Genomic DNA, 23754 nt, shown 5'->3' with positions numbered 1-23754 from the left:
TTATCTCATCAAGTGAGCATTGAAGCCTTTTAAAAATTTTTTTTTTCACCTCTCATGAAGCCTTTTCCAAAAAAAAAAAAACCGCTCACCCTTAACTTCGTTGCCGAAAAAAATAGAAATTTAAAACATTTTTTAATGAAGCCTCCATTACCATTTGCGATGACCCTTAATATAGAATATACTCCCGTTTTACACCACTTTTGTGATATTTTTGAATTTTAACAATATTCCAAGAAATTTGCCTAAACTTGGCATTAGACCCCATCAATTTGCATAAACGATTATTCTAATCAATTATTTCATGTTACCAGAGACAGGCCATCAATGTCCATAACTAACAAAACAAAAAGCTTATATTTTTCATGTAAAAACATGAATATGGCATTTTTCCCAAGGACTAAATTTTCTCATACTCAACCTTACCATAATTTAGCAGGGAACTCATTATTCTTGCCTAAAATCTAACAAAAATACCTTTGGCAGGTAATGTAGGTAGGTTATACAGTGTATTGCTGGCATAATAAATCTTTGATAACTTAACAAAATTGTAAACCCGCTAATAAGTATTCATTAGCTAAAATGAGTCTCACTTTAAAAATACTCCAGAATATTCATTTTTTTACATGAATGTACCTTGGCTCTGCATTTTTCAATAACTATTGCAATAGCAAAATGATAAAAAATGTCTTACACAAAGCTCCTCTCATCTGATTTAAATAAAAAAAGCAATAAATTCATTAAGATTAAATCTAACTTTTGGAAAATAAAAATTTTTCAAAAAGAAAAATGAAGGAGAAGAAACCTCACTGGAAATGAAACCAAGTAAGGTCAAGTCTTCAACGATGGAAGTAAGTGTACCACCATGATCCTGAAAGTAAGATGAACAGACAACCTTTTCAGCAATTAAATAAGGGTTATATTCTCCGTTTTAAGGATTAAAGTACCAAGGAAAATCTATCTTCTTTTTTCCCCCAAAGATTTTCTTAGCATATAAAATAATATAATAGGAGAGTGAAAAATGTCTAAAAAGAAATCTTTGGAAAAACAACTACAAAAAACCACCTCCAACCATCCTAACCATTCCACTGTAATTTGAACTCTGCATCTTAATAAAAAGTTTCGTCCTTACAAAGCAAGTGAAGTTGGAGTTAACATCTTTAAAAGCCTCCTTAATTGCAACATTACCAAATCTAATCAATGGTGAAGTCAAATGAGAAAATGGCTCCAACATTTACGAATAGTGAAACTTAATCCATATGGGAAAAAGAGACTTTATATAAAAGAAACCCTAAAATTAGTACAAAATATCCAAATCGTACTCACTCTAGAAGAACAAAACAGCTAATTTGGAAGCCCCCCTTTGCAAAATTGTTCAAAGATTGCTGCAAGATTACTCTCGTAAGAGGGATAATGAAACATTATAAGTACAAATGTTTGGAACACATATACTACTGGTAACATTTAAGTGGAAATTGAAATCTGGTGATCTTTGCAAGCTAGCAAGAAAAATAAAAATCAAGGGGAAAGGAAAAATCACCGGTAAACGTTAAAAGAAACAAAACCAGATTCGATGATGACCTTAAATCAAGTAATGAGACTCCACCACTTCACAAGAAGTACATTTTCCACCTACAAATGTGCACTTGTGGTGGTTCTTCAATCATCTGTAGGTTTTGAAGTTTCAAGAGATTCTAAGGAAATATGTTAGCAATTGAAGGAAAGAACGAGAAGAAAGAGAAGAATTTGGAATTAAAAAAAAAGGAACACGAAATGGGAAAGAGAAAGGAAGGATGTGATGAGAGTTTGGAGATTTGGAGAGAGAAAAATATAGGAGAGGGAGAGTGGTAGAGGTATCAAGAGGTGTTTTGTGCTTGCCCTAGTTTTTTAAAGAGATATTGAAATCACATCGCATCATGTGAAGAACATAAGGCTTTTTAAATAAAAGGGAGGGACCCACGTGTGCGGCATGTGGGAGGACTACGAAGGATTTGGTTGAATCGAGTTGCCACTTTATCTACTTACGTTGATAAAACATCTAAATTTGATTTTTTAACGGAGACTTGTTAATTTCACTAACATGCATCTAAAATTTTTCCTTATCGGTAAGAATATTGATTCCAAGTTTCTTAACATTCTCCTCAATAGAAGAACTATAAATTTCCTTATGTTTCCATTTTACTAGCTGTCTTGTTAGTTTTTTAGCATGGGATGAGATGTAAGCATCAACATATTCATAGTAAAGTTCATAAATAAGCTCTTTAATCTCAGCAATAAACCTAGGAGTTTCATTCTCACCATAAATAACTAAAAAAGCATGATGAATAAGAACAATTTTATACCTTGGATCAATAATTTTTTGACCAGATTTTTGTAAATCTGTAGTTATACTAACCTGCTAGCACCTTTCAATACAGATTCCAACTTTGTTTTTTCAAATTGAAAAAAAAATTAAAAAAATCTTTTTCCCTCACACAAGCACATTAATTAAAAATATTACAATACTGAATATTTTTCTAAAATCATCCCACCCTGAAATTAACCAGGCAATCCCAACTTTAACTAATATTTCATAAAAAATGAAACCTCAAAACTCAAATAACATTCTTAAATCACATTTTTTCGCACATACACAATGATTAACAATATTACAATAATAAATATTTTTCTAAAAAGTCCCGAAAATAACCACGAAATCTCAACTTTAATCACTATTTCCCAAATAGAAAATATAAAAAATCACGCCAAATCTCAAACTCATGAAAGTTAACTAAAAGAAATATTACAATACAAATACCATACAATATGATGCTACAGTACAGTACAATACAATACAACAGTACAATACAATTAGCTAATCCACCACTAGCTCCCTCTCTACTTCCTACTTTCGACTGTCTCCAGTCTCCACTTTTTTCCTATCTGAAACTATACTTGAGTACTAAACCCTAATGATTTAAATACTCTTTCACGCACAAAACACACATACGCACGCGCACGCGCACGCGCACGCACATCGCTGCTGTCTTTCTGCGCAACTCTCTCAATCTAAACCCTAGAAAATCAGCAGCTTCAAGATTGGAATCTCATTTTCTAGGGTTTAGCAGTTACCACCTCGATCATCGTCGTCATCAGTATATACGAAATAAAATTTTTGGATATATTTTCGACACTTGTATCAGTAATAATCATTTTGGTTTCTCGAGGGAAATGGATCTTCAGAATTTGGCTATAATTCTCCGTGGTGCGCTTAGTCCCAATCCTGATGAACGTAAAGCTGCTGAGGAGAGCTTGAATCAAGTAATTTATTAATTAGCTGCTTTTTTTTTGGAATCATGATTGAATTGTTCGTTTTTTAATCTGATTCTCCCTTCGATGGATTTAATGCTTATAATTTCGCGGAATTGGATTAGACGTTGATAATTTCTGCTATTCTTGTTACCACATTTTAATTGGTTTTTTCTCTAGAATTTTATGTGATGAATAGTTGTGTTGGAATCGTGTTTTCTAGCATTTAGCTGTAGTTAGAGTCCTGGTTTTATGTGTATGAATTTGTTTTTGTGTTTTAATTCGTGTTTCGGAAATGTTGTTTCAGTTTCAGTACACGCCTCAGCATTTAGTGAGGCTGTTGCAGATTATAGTAGATGGAAACTGCGATATGGCAGTAAGACAAGTGGCAAGTATTCATTTTAAAAATTTCATAGCGAGAAACTGGGCCCCACATGACCCTGGTAAGTAACACGGGGTTTATTAGTATCTGATTTGCCTTGTGCTGGTCTATTTATACTTGCAAGTGCGGATGTTTGTAAATTTGAGTCTTTTATGTTTAATCATGAGATACTTTTTGTGGTGTGGTATTCCTTATACTTGGATTGTATGTGTATGGTGCAATTTAGAGATGAAAAAGTTGAGAAAATATGTAGGTGAGCAATCGAAGATCTTGCCAAGTGATAAGGATGTGGTGAGGCAGAATATTCTGAATTTCATTGCTCAAGTTCCCCAGTTGTTAAGGTAAGCATTCATGTGTTTAGGTGCAGCACTTATGCACTAGATACTCTGATCCTCTTTATAGGGTGCCCATATGATCGCAGATTGAGTTATAGCTAAGTTTTTTTTTTTGAAAGGGGTCATAGTAGTGCATTTTCTTGGTATTGGTTGTGTTTGAATAAGGATGAAAAGAATAAGAAAGAAGAGGTACCATGAAGGTTGGATGAAAGAATCATAATTTTGTTGAGTTGGTTAGCATTTTTTTATTTTTCTGAATTTATTCAAGAAATATTGGGAGTGTTCTGTCCTTAGTTGTCTTGTTACTAGGAAAACACCTGTAAGTGAGAAAATTACAACAATTGCTACAAACAAAATGTTTCTACAAAAATTGTATTGTTGAAGTGACATGATAAATTCATGGTTAACTTCACTCAGACCAGTGTCCGTCTTGCAATTATAGTGTTAGTAAATTGTGCTTGTAAAGGTTCATGATGTAGGCTGTTTAGTTTTTGCTATATAATTTTTTCGTGGTGATGGGACTAGAAACAATCACACAAATTTTTTTTAACCATATTTCGGCTACAGTCCTTTCCTATACAGTCTTGCTTATTTAAAAATGGGGTTGAGTTAAGCTGATTGGTGAGATGGCTGATGATGTCATTATTAGTACATACATGTAAAACCAAATTACTTCTTTTTTTTTTCCTGTTCTTATGTAAGCAAGCCTAATAGGCTTTTTCCAACCTAGATTATCCCAGTTCTTGAAATCATCTTTGAAATTGGAAAATAACTTTCCTCTAACTTAACTCTGCCTCTCTCTCTCTCTCTCTCTCTCTCTCTCCCCCTCTAAAAATAAATAGAGTACAGCTGGGTGAGTGCCTGAAGACAATAATACATGCTGATTACCCAGAGCAATGGCCAGCCTTATTGCATTGGGTGAAACTCAATTTGCAGGATCAGCAAGTTTTTGGTGCTTTATTCGTGCTAAGGATCCTTGCTAGGAAATACGAGTAAGTCTGGACTTAAAAAAAATATCATTCATCTACAGCTTATGTTTTTGCTTATTTCTGTGGATCATCCTTTTTGGAATGTCTTTTTGTGTCTGTCTATCTATTGATTTTGGGGAAGTCTGTCTATTGAAATATGGGAATGTATCATAGTATAATGTTGCTGGAAGACCATATGGAACATGCATTATAGGGCATTTTCCTTAGTTCAAATTCTGTTAGATAACTGGCTGAACTTCCTAATTACTTCTCTATTGGTTTCACTTTGTACACTCAGGTCTTCATGGAATAATCTTTCTCAACACAAAAGGGGATATAACGTGTATAGGTACATGCACATATCTGTTCGTGAGGGGAGGGGGAATGGCATGCATGTCTGTAGTTTGTTGGTGTACACATGATTTCTTAATCTTTAATGCATTTTCATACCAACCACAAGAAAAGACTTCAAAAAATAGCAATTGTTTGTGTAGATCTTATCCGGCATATGTGAAGGAACTTGTGATTTCTAATGCCCTTTGGCTATCTGATGTTTACAAAGAGCATCATGTTTACATGGAATGCAAATAAAGGTAGTAATTTTGCCAATTTTGTCGTCCTGTATGAAGTTTTGTTTGGGGGTGGGAACCTTTCGACAGGTATGTCTAAATGGAAATTGACAACCAGTGATCCCAATAGAAGGGATTAGAGGATGCACTGAGGGTAGTGAAACATATCATGGCTTGAAGTTTTAACTGAAATAGCTTGGAGACCTAAATTGGGAGCACCAATATGTGGATGGTTTAACATGGTACTCTACCCATTTTCAGAGCTGAATTACAGCATTACATCGCGACTAGTTGGGTTGCGTAATCTACCCATTTTCAGAGCTAAATTACAGCATTACATCGCGAGTAGTTGGGTTGCGTATGTGGAGTGTAGGATTGATCTTGTTTTGCAAAATTGAAGTTTACAAGACGACAAAACTTTTATCTTTTTTATTTTTTGAACGTGACTGTTACTACAACAATGGTTCAATTAGATGCTTAACTTTCAAAATGTGGTACTGTCTCTCTTATCTCAACAAGTATGAAAAAATTTACATAGTTCCTGTTTGTTGTTTACAGGTTTAAATCAGATGAAGAGAGAACACCAGTTTACCACATCGTTGATGAAACATTTCCTCCTCTCCTCAATATCTTCAACAGACTTGTTCAGATTACAAATCCTTCAATTGAAGTAGCAGATTTGATCAAGCTTATCTGCAAAATATTTTGGTCCTGTATATATGTATGTTATGTTACTAAAATTTCATAGCTTGACATTGGTTGCTCTTTCATCTAGCAGATGGACAAAATGCCTTACGTATGAAGGCCTTTTTGCCTCTCATCAAATAGTTAGACCAACTCTGTCTTGTGATTGGTTAAAGGTCACCATACCTGCAGTTGTTTTAGAAAGCAAGATTCATGAACGGCCATTTTTTAATGCTAATAGCTCTTCCAAAGACAAATCCTCCCCTTGTTTTACATTTTGACTATACCAAATGTTTGTGTTTTTATTTCATTTTGTATCCTTTTACTTTTGTTGATTATGCAGTATGACTAGATGTTGGAAATGTATTAATGTACCTTTATGTGTCATGCCTCTATGTCTGTATGTTCAACAGATTAGGTTTCATGAAGTGTGCTTCTGTATTCTTCAATATCTGCTCATTTAGGAATAGTTCTGATTTTAGGATTCATCTGCCTGGATTATTTCAGTGGTTTTTCTCATAATTGTAGAGTTGCTTTAACTACTAAGGAATAATTAAATTCTCAAGCTTGGACCAAAGTGATTATCATCCAAAGCAGCAGAGCTCAAATTTTTGTGAGTAAAATTTTTTCTTGTGATAAACTTATCTTGGTACTTTTGTTGTTACAGTTGGAGATTCCCAAACAATTATTTGATCCAAATGTGTTCAATGCCTGGATGGTTCTATTTCTAAATATATTAGAGAGACCTGTCCCATTAGAAGGGCAGCCTGTTGATCCAGAGGTGCGGAAATCATGGGGATGGTGGAAAGTGAAGAAGTGGACAGTTCACATACTGAATCGACTTTACACGCGGTTGGTTGATAGCATTGCTCTTGTTTTATCAGTTATCACCTTGTATCATTATTTTTTAACTCCTTTTTGTTTTCTTTTTATTTCTTTTTAAAATGTATTTGGGGCCTTTCCCTGTTGTAGGTTTGGGGACTTGAAACTTCAGAATCCTGATAACAAAGTATTTGCCCAAATGTTTCAGAAGAATTATGCAGGAAAAATTTTGGAGTGCCATCTAAATCTGTTGAATGTTATTCGTGTTGGAGGCTATTTGCCTGACCGAGTGATAAATCTTATTTTGCAATACTTGAGCAACAGGTTGGTGTAATGCACTTCTGACTCATTCTCCACTTATTAGATACTGTTTTTGTGGTGCAGTGTGAATCACTTGGTTATATTGTTCTACTTCTTTTCTTTTATGGACTTTACATTTCATTTATTTTTGTTGTGGAAATGTAAAGGAAGCTATTAAGTCTTGATAGCTTGTACCTATAACTTTAAGTCAGTTTCAATAATTGGAAGTTTGAGGATTTAACTATTCAGTCTGCCCCTTTCTGGTTCATGATTTTTTTATTGAAATTTTGCAGTATTTCAAGGAGTAATATGTATAACCTTCTCCAACCAAGGCTGGATGTGGTTCTATTTGAGATTATTTTTCCACTCATGTGCTTCAGTGATGCTGATCAAAAGCTTTGGGATGAAGACCCACATGAGTATGTGAGAAAGGGTTATGGTAAGTGATTGGAATTGGGTCTGACTCCGTTAGTGCTGGTATTTGTGGCTTTGCATCTGAGCTTTGGTGAATACATAATTTTTCTCTATTCTTTGCTAGACATAATTGAGGATTTATATAGTCCTAGAACTGCTGCAATGGATTTTGTGAGCGAGTTGGTGAGGAAGCGTGGTAAAGAGAACCTTCAGAAGTTTATTCTCTTTATTGTGGAGATTTTTAATAGGTACACTGTCTGCTTGGTGGACGTTATTTTGTATTCCTTGAATTGTAAGATGACATAATGTAGCTTATTTTGTATTCTTGTTTCATTATCTTGTTATTCTAGATATAATGAGGCTGTCCCAGAATACAAGCCCTTTAGGCAGAAAGATGGTGCCCTTCTTGCTATTGGAGCTCTATGTGATAGGCTTAAACAAACTGAACCGTACAAGTCGGAGCTTGAGCGCATGCTTGTACAGCATGTTTTCCCTGAATTCAGTAGTCCTGCTGGTCATCTTAGAGCTAAGGTGTGTTTTTATTCTTTTGGCCCATTATTGACCATATGGCCATTCTGTACAATCTTTTTTTAGTACAATGTCTTTCCTCATTTATGTTGCTTGTATTAGACCCAAAAAAAAAAAAGAACTAATGTTTTCCCTGAATTCAGTAGTCCTGCTGGTCATCTTAGAGCTAAGGTGTGTTTTTATTCTTTTGGCCTTTTATTGACCATATGGCCATTCTGTACAATCTTTTTTTAGTACAATGTCTTTCCTCATTTATGTTGCTTGTATTAGACCCAAAAAAAAAACAAAGAACTAATTTTTCTGTCTGGCTTTCTATAATGCTTCCTAGTAGTGAAAAATGTCTGTTGTATTGATGTTTTCCTCGTTTTATGAGCGTATGTCATTTTACCTAGTTTGAGAAACTGTAATTTTCATTACTATATTTAGTTCTAATGTATTTTTTCACTAAAAACCTAATCTGAAGGTTTTGAGGTCCAGACTTTTGTTCGATTAATACAATTCTTGGGGAAAATCATTGTTATTTGTTTGTTTCTTATGTCTGTAGGTAAGTTTGAGTTGTTATGCATGTTTATTTGATCTCTTTACTTATTGCTTTGTTCATGGTTTGGAATGTTAGGCAGCTTGGGTTGCTGGACAATATGCTCATGTTAACTTCTCAGACCCAAATAATTTCCGGAATGCTCTGCGCAGTGTTGTTGCTGGAATGCGTGATCCAGAGCTCCCTGTTCGTGTTGATTCTGTTTTTGCTTTGCGTTCCTTTGTTGAAGCCTGCAAAGGTTAAACTTTCTGAGTTCCTATTTCTCTTAAAAGTCTTGTATTGATTTTCTTGGCGAGGAGATAATTTATCTTCTTGTTCAGATTTGGATGAGATTCGACCAATTCTTCCACAATTACTAGATGGTATGTGGTCTATATATAACATTTACTTTCTTTAGCTGTCATTTTTACTATTATATTTCACGTTATCAACAAATCCTTTTTTTACAGAATTTTTCAAACTTATGAATGAAGTAGAAAATGAAGATCTTGTATTTACATTGGAGACTATTGTGGACAAATTTGGAGAAGAGATGGCTCCTTATGCTCTTGGATTGTGCCAGAATCTGGTAACACTTGATTGCTTGTGTATGTGAAACTAATTGGTCAGTGATCTTATTTCTGTAAAGCACACTTGAATTTTGCAGGCTGCTGCCTTTTGGAAGTGTTTGAATACTGCTGAAGCAGATGATGAGGCTGATGACCCTGGTGCATTGGCTGCAGTTGGTTGTCTTCGCGCCATAAGCACAATTCTTGAGTCTGTCAGCAGCCTTCCTCACCTTTTTGTGCAGATTGAGCCAACTTTACTCCCAATTATGCGTAGGATGTTGACAACTGATGGACAAGGTACTTGTGCTTCTGTTTGGGTATTTGTTCTAAATTTCCATGCCAATATGCTGTGTGGTTGACCAGGAAAATTCAGGAAAAGTACTGTGGACTGAATTGTCATGCTTAGAATTGTTTTCTGTTAGCAAATATTAACCAGTTATTGGTGCTTAAATTCTAGAGACATGAATTTAAAGTGTTAACATACTTGGCACAGGGAAAGAACTTACAAAGAAGTAACTATATAGTTCTTTTTTTTTCCCCTAAATTCCTAGTTATGAACTGCATTCACATTGAAATTTATCAAGCTGCCGGAGTTTGTGGCAGCAGAAAGGCACAAAGCTGGAAAGGAAGATAATTTAAGAAACAAAGAGTACGGGACACATTTTATATCATTTGTAGATGATATGTTACTTTTTAATTGCTGCTGTCCTTTTGATCTAAACTACGTGAAATTAGCATTTAGATGCAATTATCTATGATGTTTGATCTTGAAATGTCTCATGTTGGTCATCTTTGGTGCTAATTATTGTTGGCTAGCTCACTAATAAGTCATCTTCTCCTTCTATGGAAGACTTTGTGACTGATAAGCTTTTTTGCTCTTTTTTCGCAGAGGTCTTTGAGGAGGTACTGGAGATTGTGTCATACATGACCTTTTTCTCGCCAACAATATCCATGGATATGTGGAGTCTTTGGCCATTAATGATGGAAGCACTTGCTGACTGGGCCATTGATTTCTTTCCAAGTATGTATGATAAATTATTCATCTCATCTTATTGGAGAAAAGAGCACTTTTTTAAGCCGCCATGCTGTATGTTTTTCTTTTCTTTCCAGTTTCGGTTGGCTTTTTTAAGCCCTTTTTCTCTAAACATTAAGATTTTTTCATTACCTTCAAGAATAATATAAAAACAGAAATCAGAGGGGTTAAGCTTTTTGCTAGACCTTCACTTTCCTACCTTGGATTGATTAATTGATGGAAGGAGCCTATTGAACTCCGTTCCCTTGTTTAATTTCTGGAGGGTGCATTGTGTTGAAAATTTTATATTCAGGAGTTTCACATCTACTTTTTATCTTTTTGATGGTCTTGTCTCTTCAGCAGCTTACTTGCACCCATTTCATAACATTATGCAGATATATTGGTTCCACTAGACAACTATGTGTCTAGAAGTACAGTACATTTCCTCACATGCAAAGAACCAGACTACCAACAGAGCCTTTGGCATATGATTTCATCTGTGAGTTGAATGTTTCTACCCCAAGTTGGTTAAAGCTGCATTTGGCTAATTGTAAGCAATGAGGTCCTTCGGAAGTGTCATTGGTTCATTCATTGTGCAGATCATGGCAGATAAAAACTTAGAGGATGGTGATATTGAGCCAGCACCTAAGCTCATTCAAGTGGTGTTTCAGAACTGCAGGGGCCAGGTAGATCACTGGGTTGAGCCATATATCAGAATTGCTGTTGAGCGCCTGCGCCGAACAGAGAAACCTTATTTGAAGTGCCTCTTGATTGAAGTGGTATGAATCTATTATTTGTGTTTCATTTGGTTTTGTCTCTGATGTTTGAAAAGAGGTCTGATTTATACATTGCTCATTGTTATTATAGTAGCAGGTCTGGTAAAAGATTATAACTGATTAATTACTATTTATCAGACACATTTGTTATTACTTTCATAATCCTCCATGAACATTTCACCAGTTTGAAAAAATGTGTGCAAGAAATATATTGGTAAGGTCTGCACGTCTAAATTTCTTGTTAGTTGGGGTTGTTGGGTGTGACATTGGTTGGATGGTTCAGCTATTTTTTGTTTGTAATGAAAAAGAAATCAGAGCTTATTTTGGAATTATGATAGGATGCATCATGCTTTCTTGGAATTTTCATTGTTGCACTTTTTGGTTCTTCAGAAGACCTGGAGGGTGCTTTCTTCTAGCAACTCTTCTTTGCAGGGTTAGAGTCCCAAGTCTTTTGGGAAAGGATTTGTGTTCGTAGAAGGTGAAGGATGGATGTTAGGTGTCATAGTAAGCTTATAAATATCAAGTGAGCGTGTGCATGTTTGTTATTCTATCATCATTTTGTTTGCGGGCACTGGTGAATGTATATGTTTATCTGTTTGTCGGATCTTACCAACTGTAGATTGATCTGCACTTTGTTTTATGCGCTGTAGATTGCTGATGCTCTTTACTACAATGCTTCATTGACTCTAAGCATACTGCACAAGCTTGGTGTTGCTTCGGATATTTTTGCCCTTTGGTTCCAAATGTTGCAACAAACTAAAAAGAATGGAGTGCGAGCTAACTTTAAAAGGTAGTATTAGTTTCAAAAAGCTGTACATAAAAACTCAAAATGTACATCTTGTTCTTTCCCTTCCTTTTGCCGGGCTGCTGTAGATAGCGTTTTGTGTGATGTTGCAGGGAACATGATAAGAAGGTATGCTGCTTGGGTATGACATCATTGCTTTCTCTTCCCAATGACCAGTTCCCTGCAGAGGCTTTAGAGCGTGTTTTTAAAGCCACTCTGGAACTTCTAGTTGCATACAAGGAACAATTGGCAGGTTGGTTATCCTGGGCACTCTGCCTTTTTTCTATTGCTACTGCAAGATTTTCTTGTGACAGTTAATCTTTTTGGTTACTACTGTATGATGGTGTCAAATTTTAGTACTACATTTCATTCCCACCTTTTCAATGTGCACAGAAGCAGAAAAGGAGGCGGCTGAAGATAATGATGATATGGATGGCCTGCCAACTGATGATGAGGATGATGATGGTGATGTATCTGACAAGGAAATGGGAATTGATGATGAGGATGGAGATGAGGCTGACAGCATTAAACTTCAAAAGTTGGCAGCTCAGGTGAGACTCTGTTAGGCTTATTGGATTGGCATGTCAAGAAGTTCTAAATTGGAATGATTGCATGCTGATTTAAAAATTTTCTGTTTGCCAGTACTTGCACTTTTAATGCAAATATGATTTTTGAATTTCTGAATCAAAGAATTCTCACTTCTGTTATGTCACCTCCCTTCGAGGTTTTACATCAAGAATTAAGAAAGCAAGATAAGCATTGCATTCTAATTTGTTCTGATGCCTTGCAACCCATACTGGTCATCTCTATTGTTAAAAGATTTGATAGATCCAATAAATTACCGAGTGCCTGGGAAATCTCGTGAGAATGTAAAAATGTTTACAATAAGAATAAAAAGCAGCTGTGAAAGAGCTGACAAAGAATATTTAGTGTTCTCATCCCCATAATCTGTATTTAAATGGTTCTACTTTAAAGGTAGTTTGTGGTACCAAGTTCTGCAGAATGTAGTAGAGTTGTTTCTGTATCATAGATTGAGAGATTTGCTTTGCAGGCCAAGGCTTTTCGCTCAACTGAGGATGATGAGGATGACTCAGATGATGATTTCAGTGATGATGAAGAATTGCAGTCACCCATAGATGACGTAGATCCTTTTGTCTTCTTTGTCGATACAATAAAAGGTAAAATTAGAATTTCTTCTTACATGGATCTTGATATAGATTGAACAACTCTCTAACATGTTCATTCTTCTCTACCCAAAATTTTGATGTAGCCTTGCAAGCATCTGATCCTTTGAGGTTCCAGAACCTGACCCAGACGCTTGATTTCCATTTTCAAGCCCTTGCCAATGGTGTTGCTCAGCATGCTGAGCAGCGAAGAGTGGAAATTGAGAAGGAAAAAATGGAGAAAGCATCTTCAGCTGCAGTGGGCGCCTCATGATTTCGTTTTGTAGAGCCCTGATTGCTGGTATTATGGTTTTGGCGTCTGAGTTCATTGGTCATCATGCAATAATGGTGCCAGAAAATCAAGAGTGAGTTGGAAGCTGTAGAGTTCTCTGGGTTCACTGGTCTTGGTGATCAGTGAGAGTATGAATCCATATTCTGGTCCAAACAAGTGTCTGCATTCCAAAGATGAGCTTAATCGGAACTCGTGATGCTGCTGCCCCTTTTCTCTGAAGCTGTGGGTTTGCGGTAGTCATTATCTGATGAATCGGCTGTTCTATATAAGAATATCGCCTTTTCTCAGGTTATATCCTTTAGGGGGGAGTCTTGTAGTTGTAGAATTTTTATACGGATGGACCAAAAAAAAATTATATATTTTGATTAGTGACCCCTCTGTTCGGCGTAGCAGGAGGGTGAAGTCCATACAGGTTATATTAGTTGTATTGCGGTTGGTCTGAAGAGGTCGGTAGTAGATGTATCCTTATTCATATCCATGTCATTCTTTTCTTATTGTTGAGAGTGCATAAATTTTTGCTTGGCGGTGTAGTTCACATAATGTTGCATCATTGGTCATCTTGTGGGTTGTCGGGAGATTTTGCTTGCGATCCTGATAGGTTTAGAAAACTGTATTCTTTAACATTTGTATCGAAGTGAAGTCTCAATTTTGTCTTTCCTGTAGTGATCTTTCTTGCAGGCGTCCTATTTTTTGTTTTTCCTTTTAGATGAAATTTTTGTACGCATTGGATTGCAAATGTTCAGAGGCTCAGGTTTTGACATTTTGATGTATGATCGAGCTTCAAGGTAGAACTTACCGCTGTTTTAAAACTTGCTGCTAGAAGTACCCGAGTTGAACTCACTAAGAATCCTCGGTCTTGAAATTATATTTTGTCCCGTTTGTCTCGTGTTTATGCAGCTGCCAAGTGTAGGGATGCTCGAGTTACCAATATATCAATACACGCAATAGCTGTATAAACATGGGGCAGTGGATAATTTAGGGACGGGGGATTCTGAGTGAGTTCTCACTACCTTTTTCGCATTTGAATCAGATTCTACGAGCTGGACACTTGATTTAGAAATTCATGGACAGAGGATCAAAACCATCAGTGAGCAATTTTCTGTTTATGGTAGTTGGTCGTTGCAATGATGCGGCCCAGGCATCTCATCAGGTTCATGGCCTGATTTATCATCAATTCCAAGTTCCGTTGATACGCAGATGAAAAAATTTGATGAGCTAAAACTTTGAGCATCAAGCCCTTCCATCCAAATTTTTGAGGTTCCAGATAAAGTTTGAGCAATTTCTGGGCAGTTGCTCAGCGCTGGATTCTGATGTATATTCCTTCTACGTAATACAAGTTGACGTTTTTGACCAAATGATGAAAAAAAAAAATCTAAGAGATCAATGATCCACGGTTGAAAATTTTGAGAGTTAACCTGGATTATTGTCACAAGTCACCATAAAGTTTTAGTCCGCCATTTATAAAACAGCTTGGCCACCCAGCCTCTAGTTTAGCCATTAAGTTTTATGTTTTTGTTTCTTTATTTCTGTTTAGTTTATGGAGTATTTATGTCCACACCTACTATTTTAGGGCAATTAAAGATAAATATATCAATTGACTTTATATTTTCCTTTCTCGGTTCCCCTATTTGTTTTTTTTTTGGGTTTGCAAGATAATTGGTGGGTTTATTTTCTTGTGTATTTTGATTTATTTTTTAAAGAAATAGATATCCATAGACGTAAGAAGATAAAAGAGACTTTAACAGTGATGATAACTATTAATAAGTGCTGAACTATCTCAATATTTAAGTTGCCTTCTATTAATTTATTGTGAAAATTTTGTTTTCACTAATATCTAATTTTCATGAACTCTCAAAGCTGACACATATCTAGTTAGGCTAAAACATTAGATTTGGAAAAAGGGGAAGGAATCAATCCTATTTGTCAGCTATCATCACAAACCTAAAGGAAGTAGTCTATAATAATCAGTTCAATTTCTACCATTGCAAAAAGCAAAAAATTTTATGTCCCTTCACATTTCTTAAAACCAAGGCTGTGTTGAGAAGTATAACTTCATTCCATCGTTTTACAATATTGGTCAATTGATATAGTATTGTAATTTGTGAGTTTGCGTTCCAAAAACTTTTTTTTGGACCTTGAAACATATACTACCTTTCAAGAATGACGGATAGAAAGGGTTTTATGGAAGAGCCAAATTAAGGGAACCAAAAAATGGGCTAGAATAAATAGCACAAAACAAACTGATTTCAGCAACTTGTATATATATGTCACTAGTCAAAAGTTTCCAATGATGGTCCTAATTTCTGACTAAGATCAATTTTCAACTGATGACAAATCAATTCTGAGAGATTCACTCTTTATCTGTAATTTTCTTTGCTCCCTGCTTTACTGGCTTTTCGTGTAAACAATCATTTCTCTAGACTAAAATCAATTTTGCAACATGCCGAAAGAAGCTAATTTTGGTGGTCACCAAAAAGGGATTAAGTCCTTTCTTGGGCTTTAGATCAAGGGTTTGAATTTCACTTACAGTGAAAAAAAAATTCAAAGAAGGTGTTAGAACACCTCTTTGATATATTTGGATCTATATACTTGCTAACCCATTATACAGTTTTTTAAGACTCCATCTCATTTTAAAATAGGATATATTAGATTATAAAAATATTATCATTGTGACAAAAAATAAAAAAGAAAGAAGCTAATTTCGCAATTTATGGTTTCAAACCATGGGCTAATTTCTCAGAATATACCCAAAAAAAAAAAGTCTGTCAAATATATGTTTGTAAAACACTTTGTACAAAACTATACCTGTCGTGCCCAGTCAGCACGACAGGAAATTTATTTTTTTTAATCGCTACAGGCTCCGTGTTGTGCACGGCAGCGGGCAGCCTGCGGGCAATTTTTTTTTTTTTTTTTTTTTATAAAAAAAATGGAGCCTGCTACCGTGCACAGTCAGCACGGTAGCAGGTAGTCGGTCAAAACAAATAGCTACGGTTGCAACTGTTAAAACATGATGTTTATACAGGAGAACTAGCAATATAATAACAAGTGGGACAAAGAATGACACAGGGTATGAGACAAAAGATCCGTTGTGTGGACCTTCTCCTACCCTTTTCCTGAATAGACCCAATCAGTAGTAAGAATTATCCTATGATCTCTTTCAAGTAGTTCTTGCATTTGTTGCAAACCCATTCATCGGCTTCAGGGGATTGGTCAGAAGTACTGGACATACCTATCATTTTCATGCACTTGCAATCAGGCAAGTAACGCGGAGTAGGCCAAGCCAAGTAGTTGGTTACCAACCAAATTTAGACTTACGTGAGGAATCGACAAATATAATGGTTGCTTTCATGATGTCTTTTCCATTTCCAAATATTCAAACTGTGGTTTTCGTAGTTTTTCTTTTGGTGGAGAAGCAGGGCTCGGGTCTGCATTTCATCACTGGCCTTCGTTTCTTTGACAATTCTGCATCCATCATGCTGGAGTGTGCCTGTGTTGTCATCTAGTCTGATTATTTGTTTATGACTCGGCATCTAAACTAAGTCTACTAACCATCCAAGTGCCTCGATATAATGTCATGGTTTCTTTTTTTTCTTTTTTTTTTTTTGTCGATACATTTGTATAACCTATTCTATCGTAATCTAGGGGGGAGGGGAGCCTAAAGAGGCTATGGTAGGGAGCTAGTGGCTATACAGACCCAACTAGATCAAAGGAATGTTCTGGCACAATCCTTAGATTTTTTTCGCTGCAGGTAAGATTTGAACTCTCACCTACAGTTTAAGGAGGGACTTAAGCCCCTCTCTGGTGACCACGGATAGGAGGCTAGTGGATATAATGTCATGGTTTCATTCTAAGTTATTTTGCTATTGTTTTTGTACTCATCCTCTAGTTTGACCGAATCATATCCATCTATGGAAGTCAAGGGTAGGATTATTTCAAGCCAACTTGATGTTGCTGATGGAGCCATGAAAGCAACGATTATCAAGTCCCGCCTATTTTTCTTAGTCAAGTTTTGGATAAATATTCTGAATAATATTTTATGTCAAAGTAAAATCTTTCTAGACAAATACGCCATTATGTGGTAACTTTAACTTCCAATAAATGGATTAACTAAAACATATTCATGTCAAATTTCGGACAGAGATGTAGAACATTTTATTTTGAAGATGAAAAGCTCCAGATTGATATTATGACTTTGGTTGACTCTGTCATAGTTCATTGGTGTCAATTTCTAGAGTGTCTGACGATCTCTATTCTACCAGTGTTCATTTGCTGCTAAATCTGAAGATGGCAAAGCTGGTGTACAGCCTTGTGTATTTGTTGAACTTCCCTTGATAAATCCACTAGCAAAACACACCAAGGTTTAGTTTAGAAGAGACTGAGAAAGTCCGGGCATATGCAGTTGCAGCACGGTAGCTATTTTTTTTGATCGACTGCCTGCTACCGTGCACGGTCAGCACGGTAGCTGTGCACGGTAGCAGGCGACACTTAAAAAAAAATTAAATGGTTTTTTTAAAATGACGTCTGCCGCGCACAGCACGGTAGCTTGCAGCGATTAAAAAAAAAAAATTTCCTATCGTGCTGACTGGACACGGCAGATATAATTTTGTACAATGTGTTTGTCAGACATACATTTGACGGATTTTTTTTTGGATATATATTCTTAGAAATTAGCCCAAATCGTGGTTCACCTCATGCAATTAACAGCAATAAAATTTGTGATGTGATGTGATGATGTGGCTCCAGTCTCGTTAAGGTGTGCACGCTAGAAGATATATGCAACAAGTTGGACACCATCCATCCATGTGGGGTTTGTCATCGACTTAAACAGGTGTTTGAACAAGAAAAAAAATGATACCTAACTTGGAAAAAAGAAAGAGATGGGGAACCTGTTTTCCACAGCACTCATCCTCTTTATCAAACACATAAAATTGGGAAAGACATGACATGGGAAAATATCTACCCTGCCAAGGCCCATGGGAAGCAAGCTAAATCATTTTTTTTTCCTAATAGCCGAAACGAAGAACATTAGAAAGAGGCACAAATATACCAAGAGTATTCTCCCTTTGTTGTTTTCTCAGCCATGGCATCCCACAACCAGCTTCACTTTATCTTGTTTCCTTTCAGTGACGGAGCCAGGATTTTTTTTTGGGGGGGCCAAAATTGAAATTCCATTCAAAGATGACTAATTCATATATATATATATATCAACTCTCATAATATAAACTAAAATTGAAAAAATTTGGGGGGGACCAATTTTATTTTACACACATATTTACATATTATGAATTAAAATTCTCAAAACTTAGGGGGCCATGGCCCCCTCTGCCCCCCTTGGCTCCGTCATTGTTTCCTTTGATGGCCCCGGGCCACATGATTCCCATGATCGACATTGCCAAGTTGCTGGCACAGCGTGAGGTGCTTGTAACTATCATTACCACGCCCATCAATGCTCAAAGATTCAGTAAAACTATCAATAGTGCAATAGTGCAATAGAGTCAGGGCTCCAAATCCAACTCATCGAAATCCGTTTTCCATCTGTGGAAGCTGGCTTGCCAGAAGGTTGTGAAAATATTGACATGCTTCCCTCGCTGAACATGGCTGCCAACTTCTTTGTTGCACTTAACCTGTTGCGGCAAGAAGTGGAGCAATCTTTAAAAGAGGTAAATCCCAAGCCAAGCTGCCTGATTTCCGACATGGGTTTACCTTGGACGACACAAATAGCTAAAAGGTGTGATATCCCAAGATTTGTGTTCCATGGAACGTGTTGCTTTTCGCTCTTGTGCTCTTACAACGTCCTAGTCTCCAGGATTCGTGACGACATAACCTCAGATACAGAGTACTTTGTGGTGCCAGGCCTGCCGGACCGGATTGAAGTTACTAAAGCTCAGACATCAGGTGCCACCAACGCGAACTCATCTGCATTGAAAGATGTTACCGACCAAATCAGAGAAGCCGAGGAAACATCATATGGTGTGGTGATTAATAGTTTTGAGGAGCTGGAACCCGAGTACGTGAAAGAGTATCGAAAGGCCAAGGGGAAGAAAGTCTGGTGCATAGGCCCCGTGTCATTGTGCAACAGGGATAACTCAGACAAGGCCGAGAGGGGAAACAAGGTTTCAATAGATCAAGAACATTGCTTGAATTGGCTGAATTCACGTAAGCCGAGATCAGTGGTTTATGCAAGTTTCGGAAGCTTGTCTCGCCTGGCGCCTCTGCAAATGATGGAGCTTGCATTTGGTCTAGAAGCATCAAAGAGACCTTTCATATGGTCGATTGGAGGAGGCGGACAAGTAGAAGCACTAGAGGAGCTGATTTCGGGAAGTGGATTTGAAGAAAGGACCAAAGAGAGAGGCCTCCTGATCAGGGGTTGGGCACCACAAGTGCTCATACTTTCCCACCAGGCAATTGGAGGATTCTTGACCCATTGCGGGTGGAACTCGACGCTGGAAGGGATATCAGCAGGTGTGCCAATGGTGGCGTGGCCGCAATTTGCTGAGCAGTTTTACAATGAGAAGCTGATTGTAAAAGTACTCAAGATTGGAGTGAGCGTGGGTGTTGAAGTGCCCGTGAAGTGGGGAGAGGAAGACAAAGCAGGGATATTAGTTAAGAGGGAAGATGTCAAGAAAGCATTAGATGAACTGATGGAAGATGGAAGGGAAGGAGAAGAGAGAAGAAGAAGAGCAACAGAGCTTGGGGAGAAGGCCAAGAAGGCAAGTGAAGAAGGCGGCTCTTCTCACAAGAATATGACAATGCTAATCCAAGATGTCTTGGAACAGCAAAGCTAAGGGAAGTAGCAAAATGAAAACACAGGCAGGCAAGCTGGTGGACTAAGATTTCCTGAATAATATTTATTATCTGTATGATTATCTATGACAAGTAAAGCATTCGGTTTCTATCTAAATTTGCTCCACGAAACCATAATTTTTTTTTTTTTTGGGATCCAGAGTGGGTTTTTGTTGGGGCGGCCAGCTTATGGGTTTTTGTTGGCGGATCCAGCTTAGAGAGGAAACATATATCTTCTAGCGTCATACATTTGAATCACTGCTTGTATCGTTACATATTATTATTATACGAAAATATAATTTTAAGTCTGGGATGATCTTGTAGTTTTTTTTTTTTTTTAATTATCCTTTTCAACAAAGCATCTTGCGATTCATATCAGGACATGCCCTTCTATCTTAGCAGATTACCTAGGAAAAGTTCCAATTGAGTTAATAAGCAACTTATTTGCTGTGGTTAAGAAGTTCCCTAATTGGAAAAGAAGTTTTTGACCAAGTTTGTCTCCTACAAATTTTTAATAACTTTAACTATAGTAATCTTAAAAAACTTGTCAAAATTTTTAAAATGCATACTTCAAAATACCTAAAACATTAAAAAAACATCTATCTTAAAAAAATTTTCTTACAAATTCTACAGTAAACTATAGTAAAGTTTTAGACAAACATCCAAAAAATTCATTTGCCATAAGCGAGTAGAATCAAATAAGCATCTTGACTAGCCCTTCAACAATATAAATAACTTTTTGTTTTTTAAATTCCACCTCTTTTATGTTAAAAAAAAAAAGTCAATTTCATAGTATAAGGATTCCTTTCAGTGGCATGAGTGGCGTTACATAAAACGGTATTTGCAATTGTTAATCTCAGCTTCTTGGCACACAGTCTGGGACTGTAGTACAAGTACTCTCTGATCAATTTAACAAAAGTAAATACTATTTGCAATCCAACCCTAGTTTTAAGCTTGCTAGCGATGCCCAGAACTGAAAATTGGAACGCAGCAAAAAGAAAACATGAAAATTGGAAACTTTCAAAGATTGTTACTCCTTTCACGTTTTTCATGATGATTTTAAAAAATTGTTGCAAAATGACAATCTCAAATACTACTGCTCTTTTTCTATTTCGCAATTGTCATAGATACACCCTTGTAAAATTTTGCATGATGTGAAAAGCGTATTCAATAATTTTGCCATATGAATACCTCGTCCAATATTGTGTGTGTGTGTGTGTGTGAGAGAGAGAGATGCAGCCGTGTTAATAGCAGGTGTTAATAGCAGGTGTTAACAGGGTTGCATATTTCATTTTTAGGTTATACCTTGTACATGTTAGTAGGTAGGGTTTTTCTATTCTATAAGGTGCGTGGGTGTTAAATTTTCTGCACAAAATTTAAAGTTTTAAGGTTACAGTATGTACTCGATTATAGTTTTAATGCTGAAGTTTTTAGTAGGGGTATACATCTTGATCTGGTAATTTGACAAATTAGGTGATCCGATTTGCGTCCGATCTAAATTAGCAGATATTCGATGTCAGATCATATGCGAATCGAATCACATCCAGATCAAGAAGTTATATGGATTGGGTTCGGATGTTTTTTTATCTGTGGATATTTGATTTGATTCACATTGCATTTTTCTATTTTAAAGTTTTTTTACACATTAAATCCACTAATTTAAAATAGTCTTGTCTGTTATTTCTTATTTTTATATTTATTTTCTCTTTCAAAATGCGCTTTCTTAGTATATGGTGTTAAGTTTTAAACATATTGTCGTATAATTTGTAGATAAAAAAAATGTAAATGAATTATTGAATCTTATTGGTTTGAATTGGAGTAAAAGAAGAGAATAATGATAGTTACTACAACACATCACTTATAATTTGGACCAAAAACTCATATGTTAGTACAACATATCACATACCCGATATTTTTGAAATTCTAATACACTTAAATTTCATTTTATCTTTTTTTAAGAAAATTAAAATTGGATACTCATCTCAGATTGATTCGATCCACATAATGGAGATATTTGGATATCTGAATTAAAGGGTCCGAATCATAAAATGGCTTTTTGTGTTTATAGTTATGGCAGCTTGCAGAGTTGCAGTAACGAAAATCCTACTAATCTCTTACACATTGCATCAACACTTATACTAATACAATATCTTAGGAATGAATGAACCATTGGGGCAAAATAAAGTTTTCGCTGCCAAAGTTTGACACAGGCGCGATTTTAGTCTCTAAAGTTTTGATCAAAGCAAATTTGGTCCCTAGTGTTTTAAATTTGCAGTACGTTTAAGACAATTAATCAATTTTTTTCAATTTTTATTGGAATGTAATCACGTGTTTAACTTAAAAAAAAGAAATTATTAAAATCATAGGGATATGCATCCAACATCCAAAATTAACTTTGATCTTGACCTTATTTCTTTCTCTCCCTTCTCTTTGAAAAGAAAATGTAAGGCCAAAATTTCTGACAAGGATCATGTGACTCTATCCCTTGAAAATTTTAAAAAAAATCATTCAACGGTCCTAAATGTGCTTCAAACTGAAAATTTATGGACCAGATTTGCTTTGATCTAAACTTTGAGAATTATAATAGTTCGTGTCAAACTGTAAGGACCAAAATTGCATTTTTTTCATATATATATATATATTAAGAATATACTACTCCACAAGTTATGTGTGTAAACAACTACTGGATTCAGTCTAGTAATTGGGAAGAACTCTTAAATTCTTCCTTATTGTCAAGTTCAGGTTTGAATTATGTGCTTCACAGTTAAAAGTAGAAAAGGTGTGGGAAAGGATTAGAGGGTTTTAAAAAAGAAAAGAAAAAGAAAAGAAGTTATGTGTGTAAACTTTATGAGTAAATTTTATATATACTGACAGTATATATATTGTCACCGTTTGATTTATGACATGTGTGCAAAAGTTGAATGCCAAATTCAAATTTTGCATAATTGTCATTTATCGAACGTTGATAGTGTATACATTGTCAATGTCGGAAAGATTAATCCAAACTTTATCTAGTACATATTATACAATAAATTAGTTGGACTCAACAAAGGTAGCTTCTTCGATTGGTTGCACCAATCGTATTTCAACCACATTTATACATACACACGAGTTTGTTTGGATAAGAATTTATTTGGATGATTTATTTGATCCAGTTACTGTAGTACTTTTTGTGATGTGATGTATGTGAGATAAAAAGGTGATTGGGAATTGTGTGTATGATGCAAGCAAAACAAAATCTGAAATAAATCTTGCAAATTTTCTTTGTCCAAACATGTATACTATATGGTCTCACTGTCTCGTAATATTTGTCACGTTTAGAAGTCCATGCTTTTTATGTATAGTAGCAAAAGTGAAGGTAATTTATTGCTTTTTTTTGAACTTTTTATGTCATTTTTTCAGTTTTGTCTAAGAAGAAAAGTATAACATATGAGCCCACAATCATTCACTGTCCACATAAATCATTAAACTTAACATGGAGGGTGAAATACATTCAATACAACTTTCATGATACATAATTGGACGTGTAATGAAAGCCCATTGTTTACTACTTGATGTCGAGATTTTGAAA

The 23754-nt window shown here is 35.8% G+C and overlaps 1 protein-coding gene, 1 long non-coding RNA gene and 1 pseudogene across 8 annotated transcripts; 2 read left to right on the top strand and 1 right to left on the bottom strand.

The window, feature by feature from the left end:
* Positions 1 to 542: 542 nt before the first annotated feature.
* On the bottom strand, positions 543 to 1890 carry LOC140038659 (uncharacterized). 4 transcript variants are annotated; one of them, XR_011842229.1, is made up of 3 exons: positions 1538 to 1890; positions 1324 to 1382; positions 543 to 868 (listed from the first exon to the last, which is right to left on the bottom strand). It is a non-coding gene; the product is annotated as an uncharacterized lncRNA (long non-coding RNA). The 4 variants fall into 4 exon arrangements; XR_011842231.1 differs by having other exon boundaries at positions 1579 to 1890; XR_011842232.1 differs by lacking the exon at positions 1324 to 1382.
* Positions 1891 to 2820: 930 nt separating this feature from the next.
* LOC140003993 (importin beta-like SAD2) lies at positions 2821 to 14062 on the top strand. Of its 4 annotated transcripts, none has more exons than XM_072044685.1 (23): positions 2821 to 3297; positions 3593 to 3728; positions 3921 to 4008; positions 4845 to 4994; positions 5269 to 5319; positions 6098 to 6260; positions 6891 to 7075; positions 7196 to 7369; positions 7639 to 7784; positions 7884 to 8007; positions 8110 to 8290; positions 8904 to 9063; positions 9146 to 9187; positions 9275 to 9393; positions 9472 to 9670; positions 10263 to 10394; positions 10781 to 10884; positions 10985 to 11164; positions 11812 to 11951; positions 12059 to 12198; positions 12339 to 12496; positions 12997 to 13123; positions 13216 to 14062. In XM_072044685.1, exons 1-23 carry the CDS (start codon positions 3208 to 3210, stop codon positions 13380 to 13382), a joined length of 3156 nt encoding a protein of 1051 aa, XP_071900786.1. In that variant the 5' UTR covers positions 2821 to 3207; the 3' UTR covers positions 13383 to 14062. The 4 variants fall into 4 exon arrangements, with proteins under 4 accessions (XP_071900786.1, XP_071900788.1, XP_071900789.1 ...); XM_072044688.1 differs by having other exon boundaries at positions 2955 to 3297; positions 3894 to 4008; XM_072044687.1 differs by lacking the exon at positions 5269 to 5319 and having other exon boundaries at positions 2826 to 3297.
* A 4353-nt stretch (positions 14063 to 18415) lies between these two features.
* Positions 18416 to 20293, top strand: LOC140004603 (UDP-glycosyltransferase 73C5-like; annotated as a pseudogene).
* The last annotated feature ends 3461 nt before the right edge of the window (positions 20294 to 23754 follow it).

Source organism: Coffea arabica, chromosome 3e (assembly GCF_036785885.1).
Source record: "Coffea arabica cultivar ET-39 chromosome 3e, Coffea Arabica ET-39 HiFi, whole genome shotgun sequence".
In the NCBI taxonomy this organism is placed as follows: domain Eukaryota; kingdom Viridiplantae; phylum Streptophyta; class Magnoliopsida; order Gentianales; family Rubiaceae; genus Coffea; species Coffea arabica.
This window is presented reverse-complemented; position numbering and strand designations above follow the sequence as displayed.

Coding starts and splice junctions, on each gene's coding strand:
- LOC140003993 (XM_072044688.1), top strand. CDS start 3,208: ATGGATCTTCAGAATTTGGCTATAATTCTCCGTGGTGCGCTTAGTCCC. Junction 3,729..3,893: donor CTGGGCCCCACATGACCCTG/GTAAGTAACACG, acceptor GGTGCAATTTAG/AGATGAAAAAGTTGAGAAAA. Junction 13,124..13,215: donor CTTTGTCGATACAATAAAAG/GTAAAATTAGAA, acceptor ATTTTGATGTAG/CCTTGCAAGCATCTGATCCT.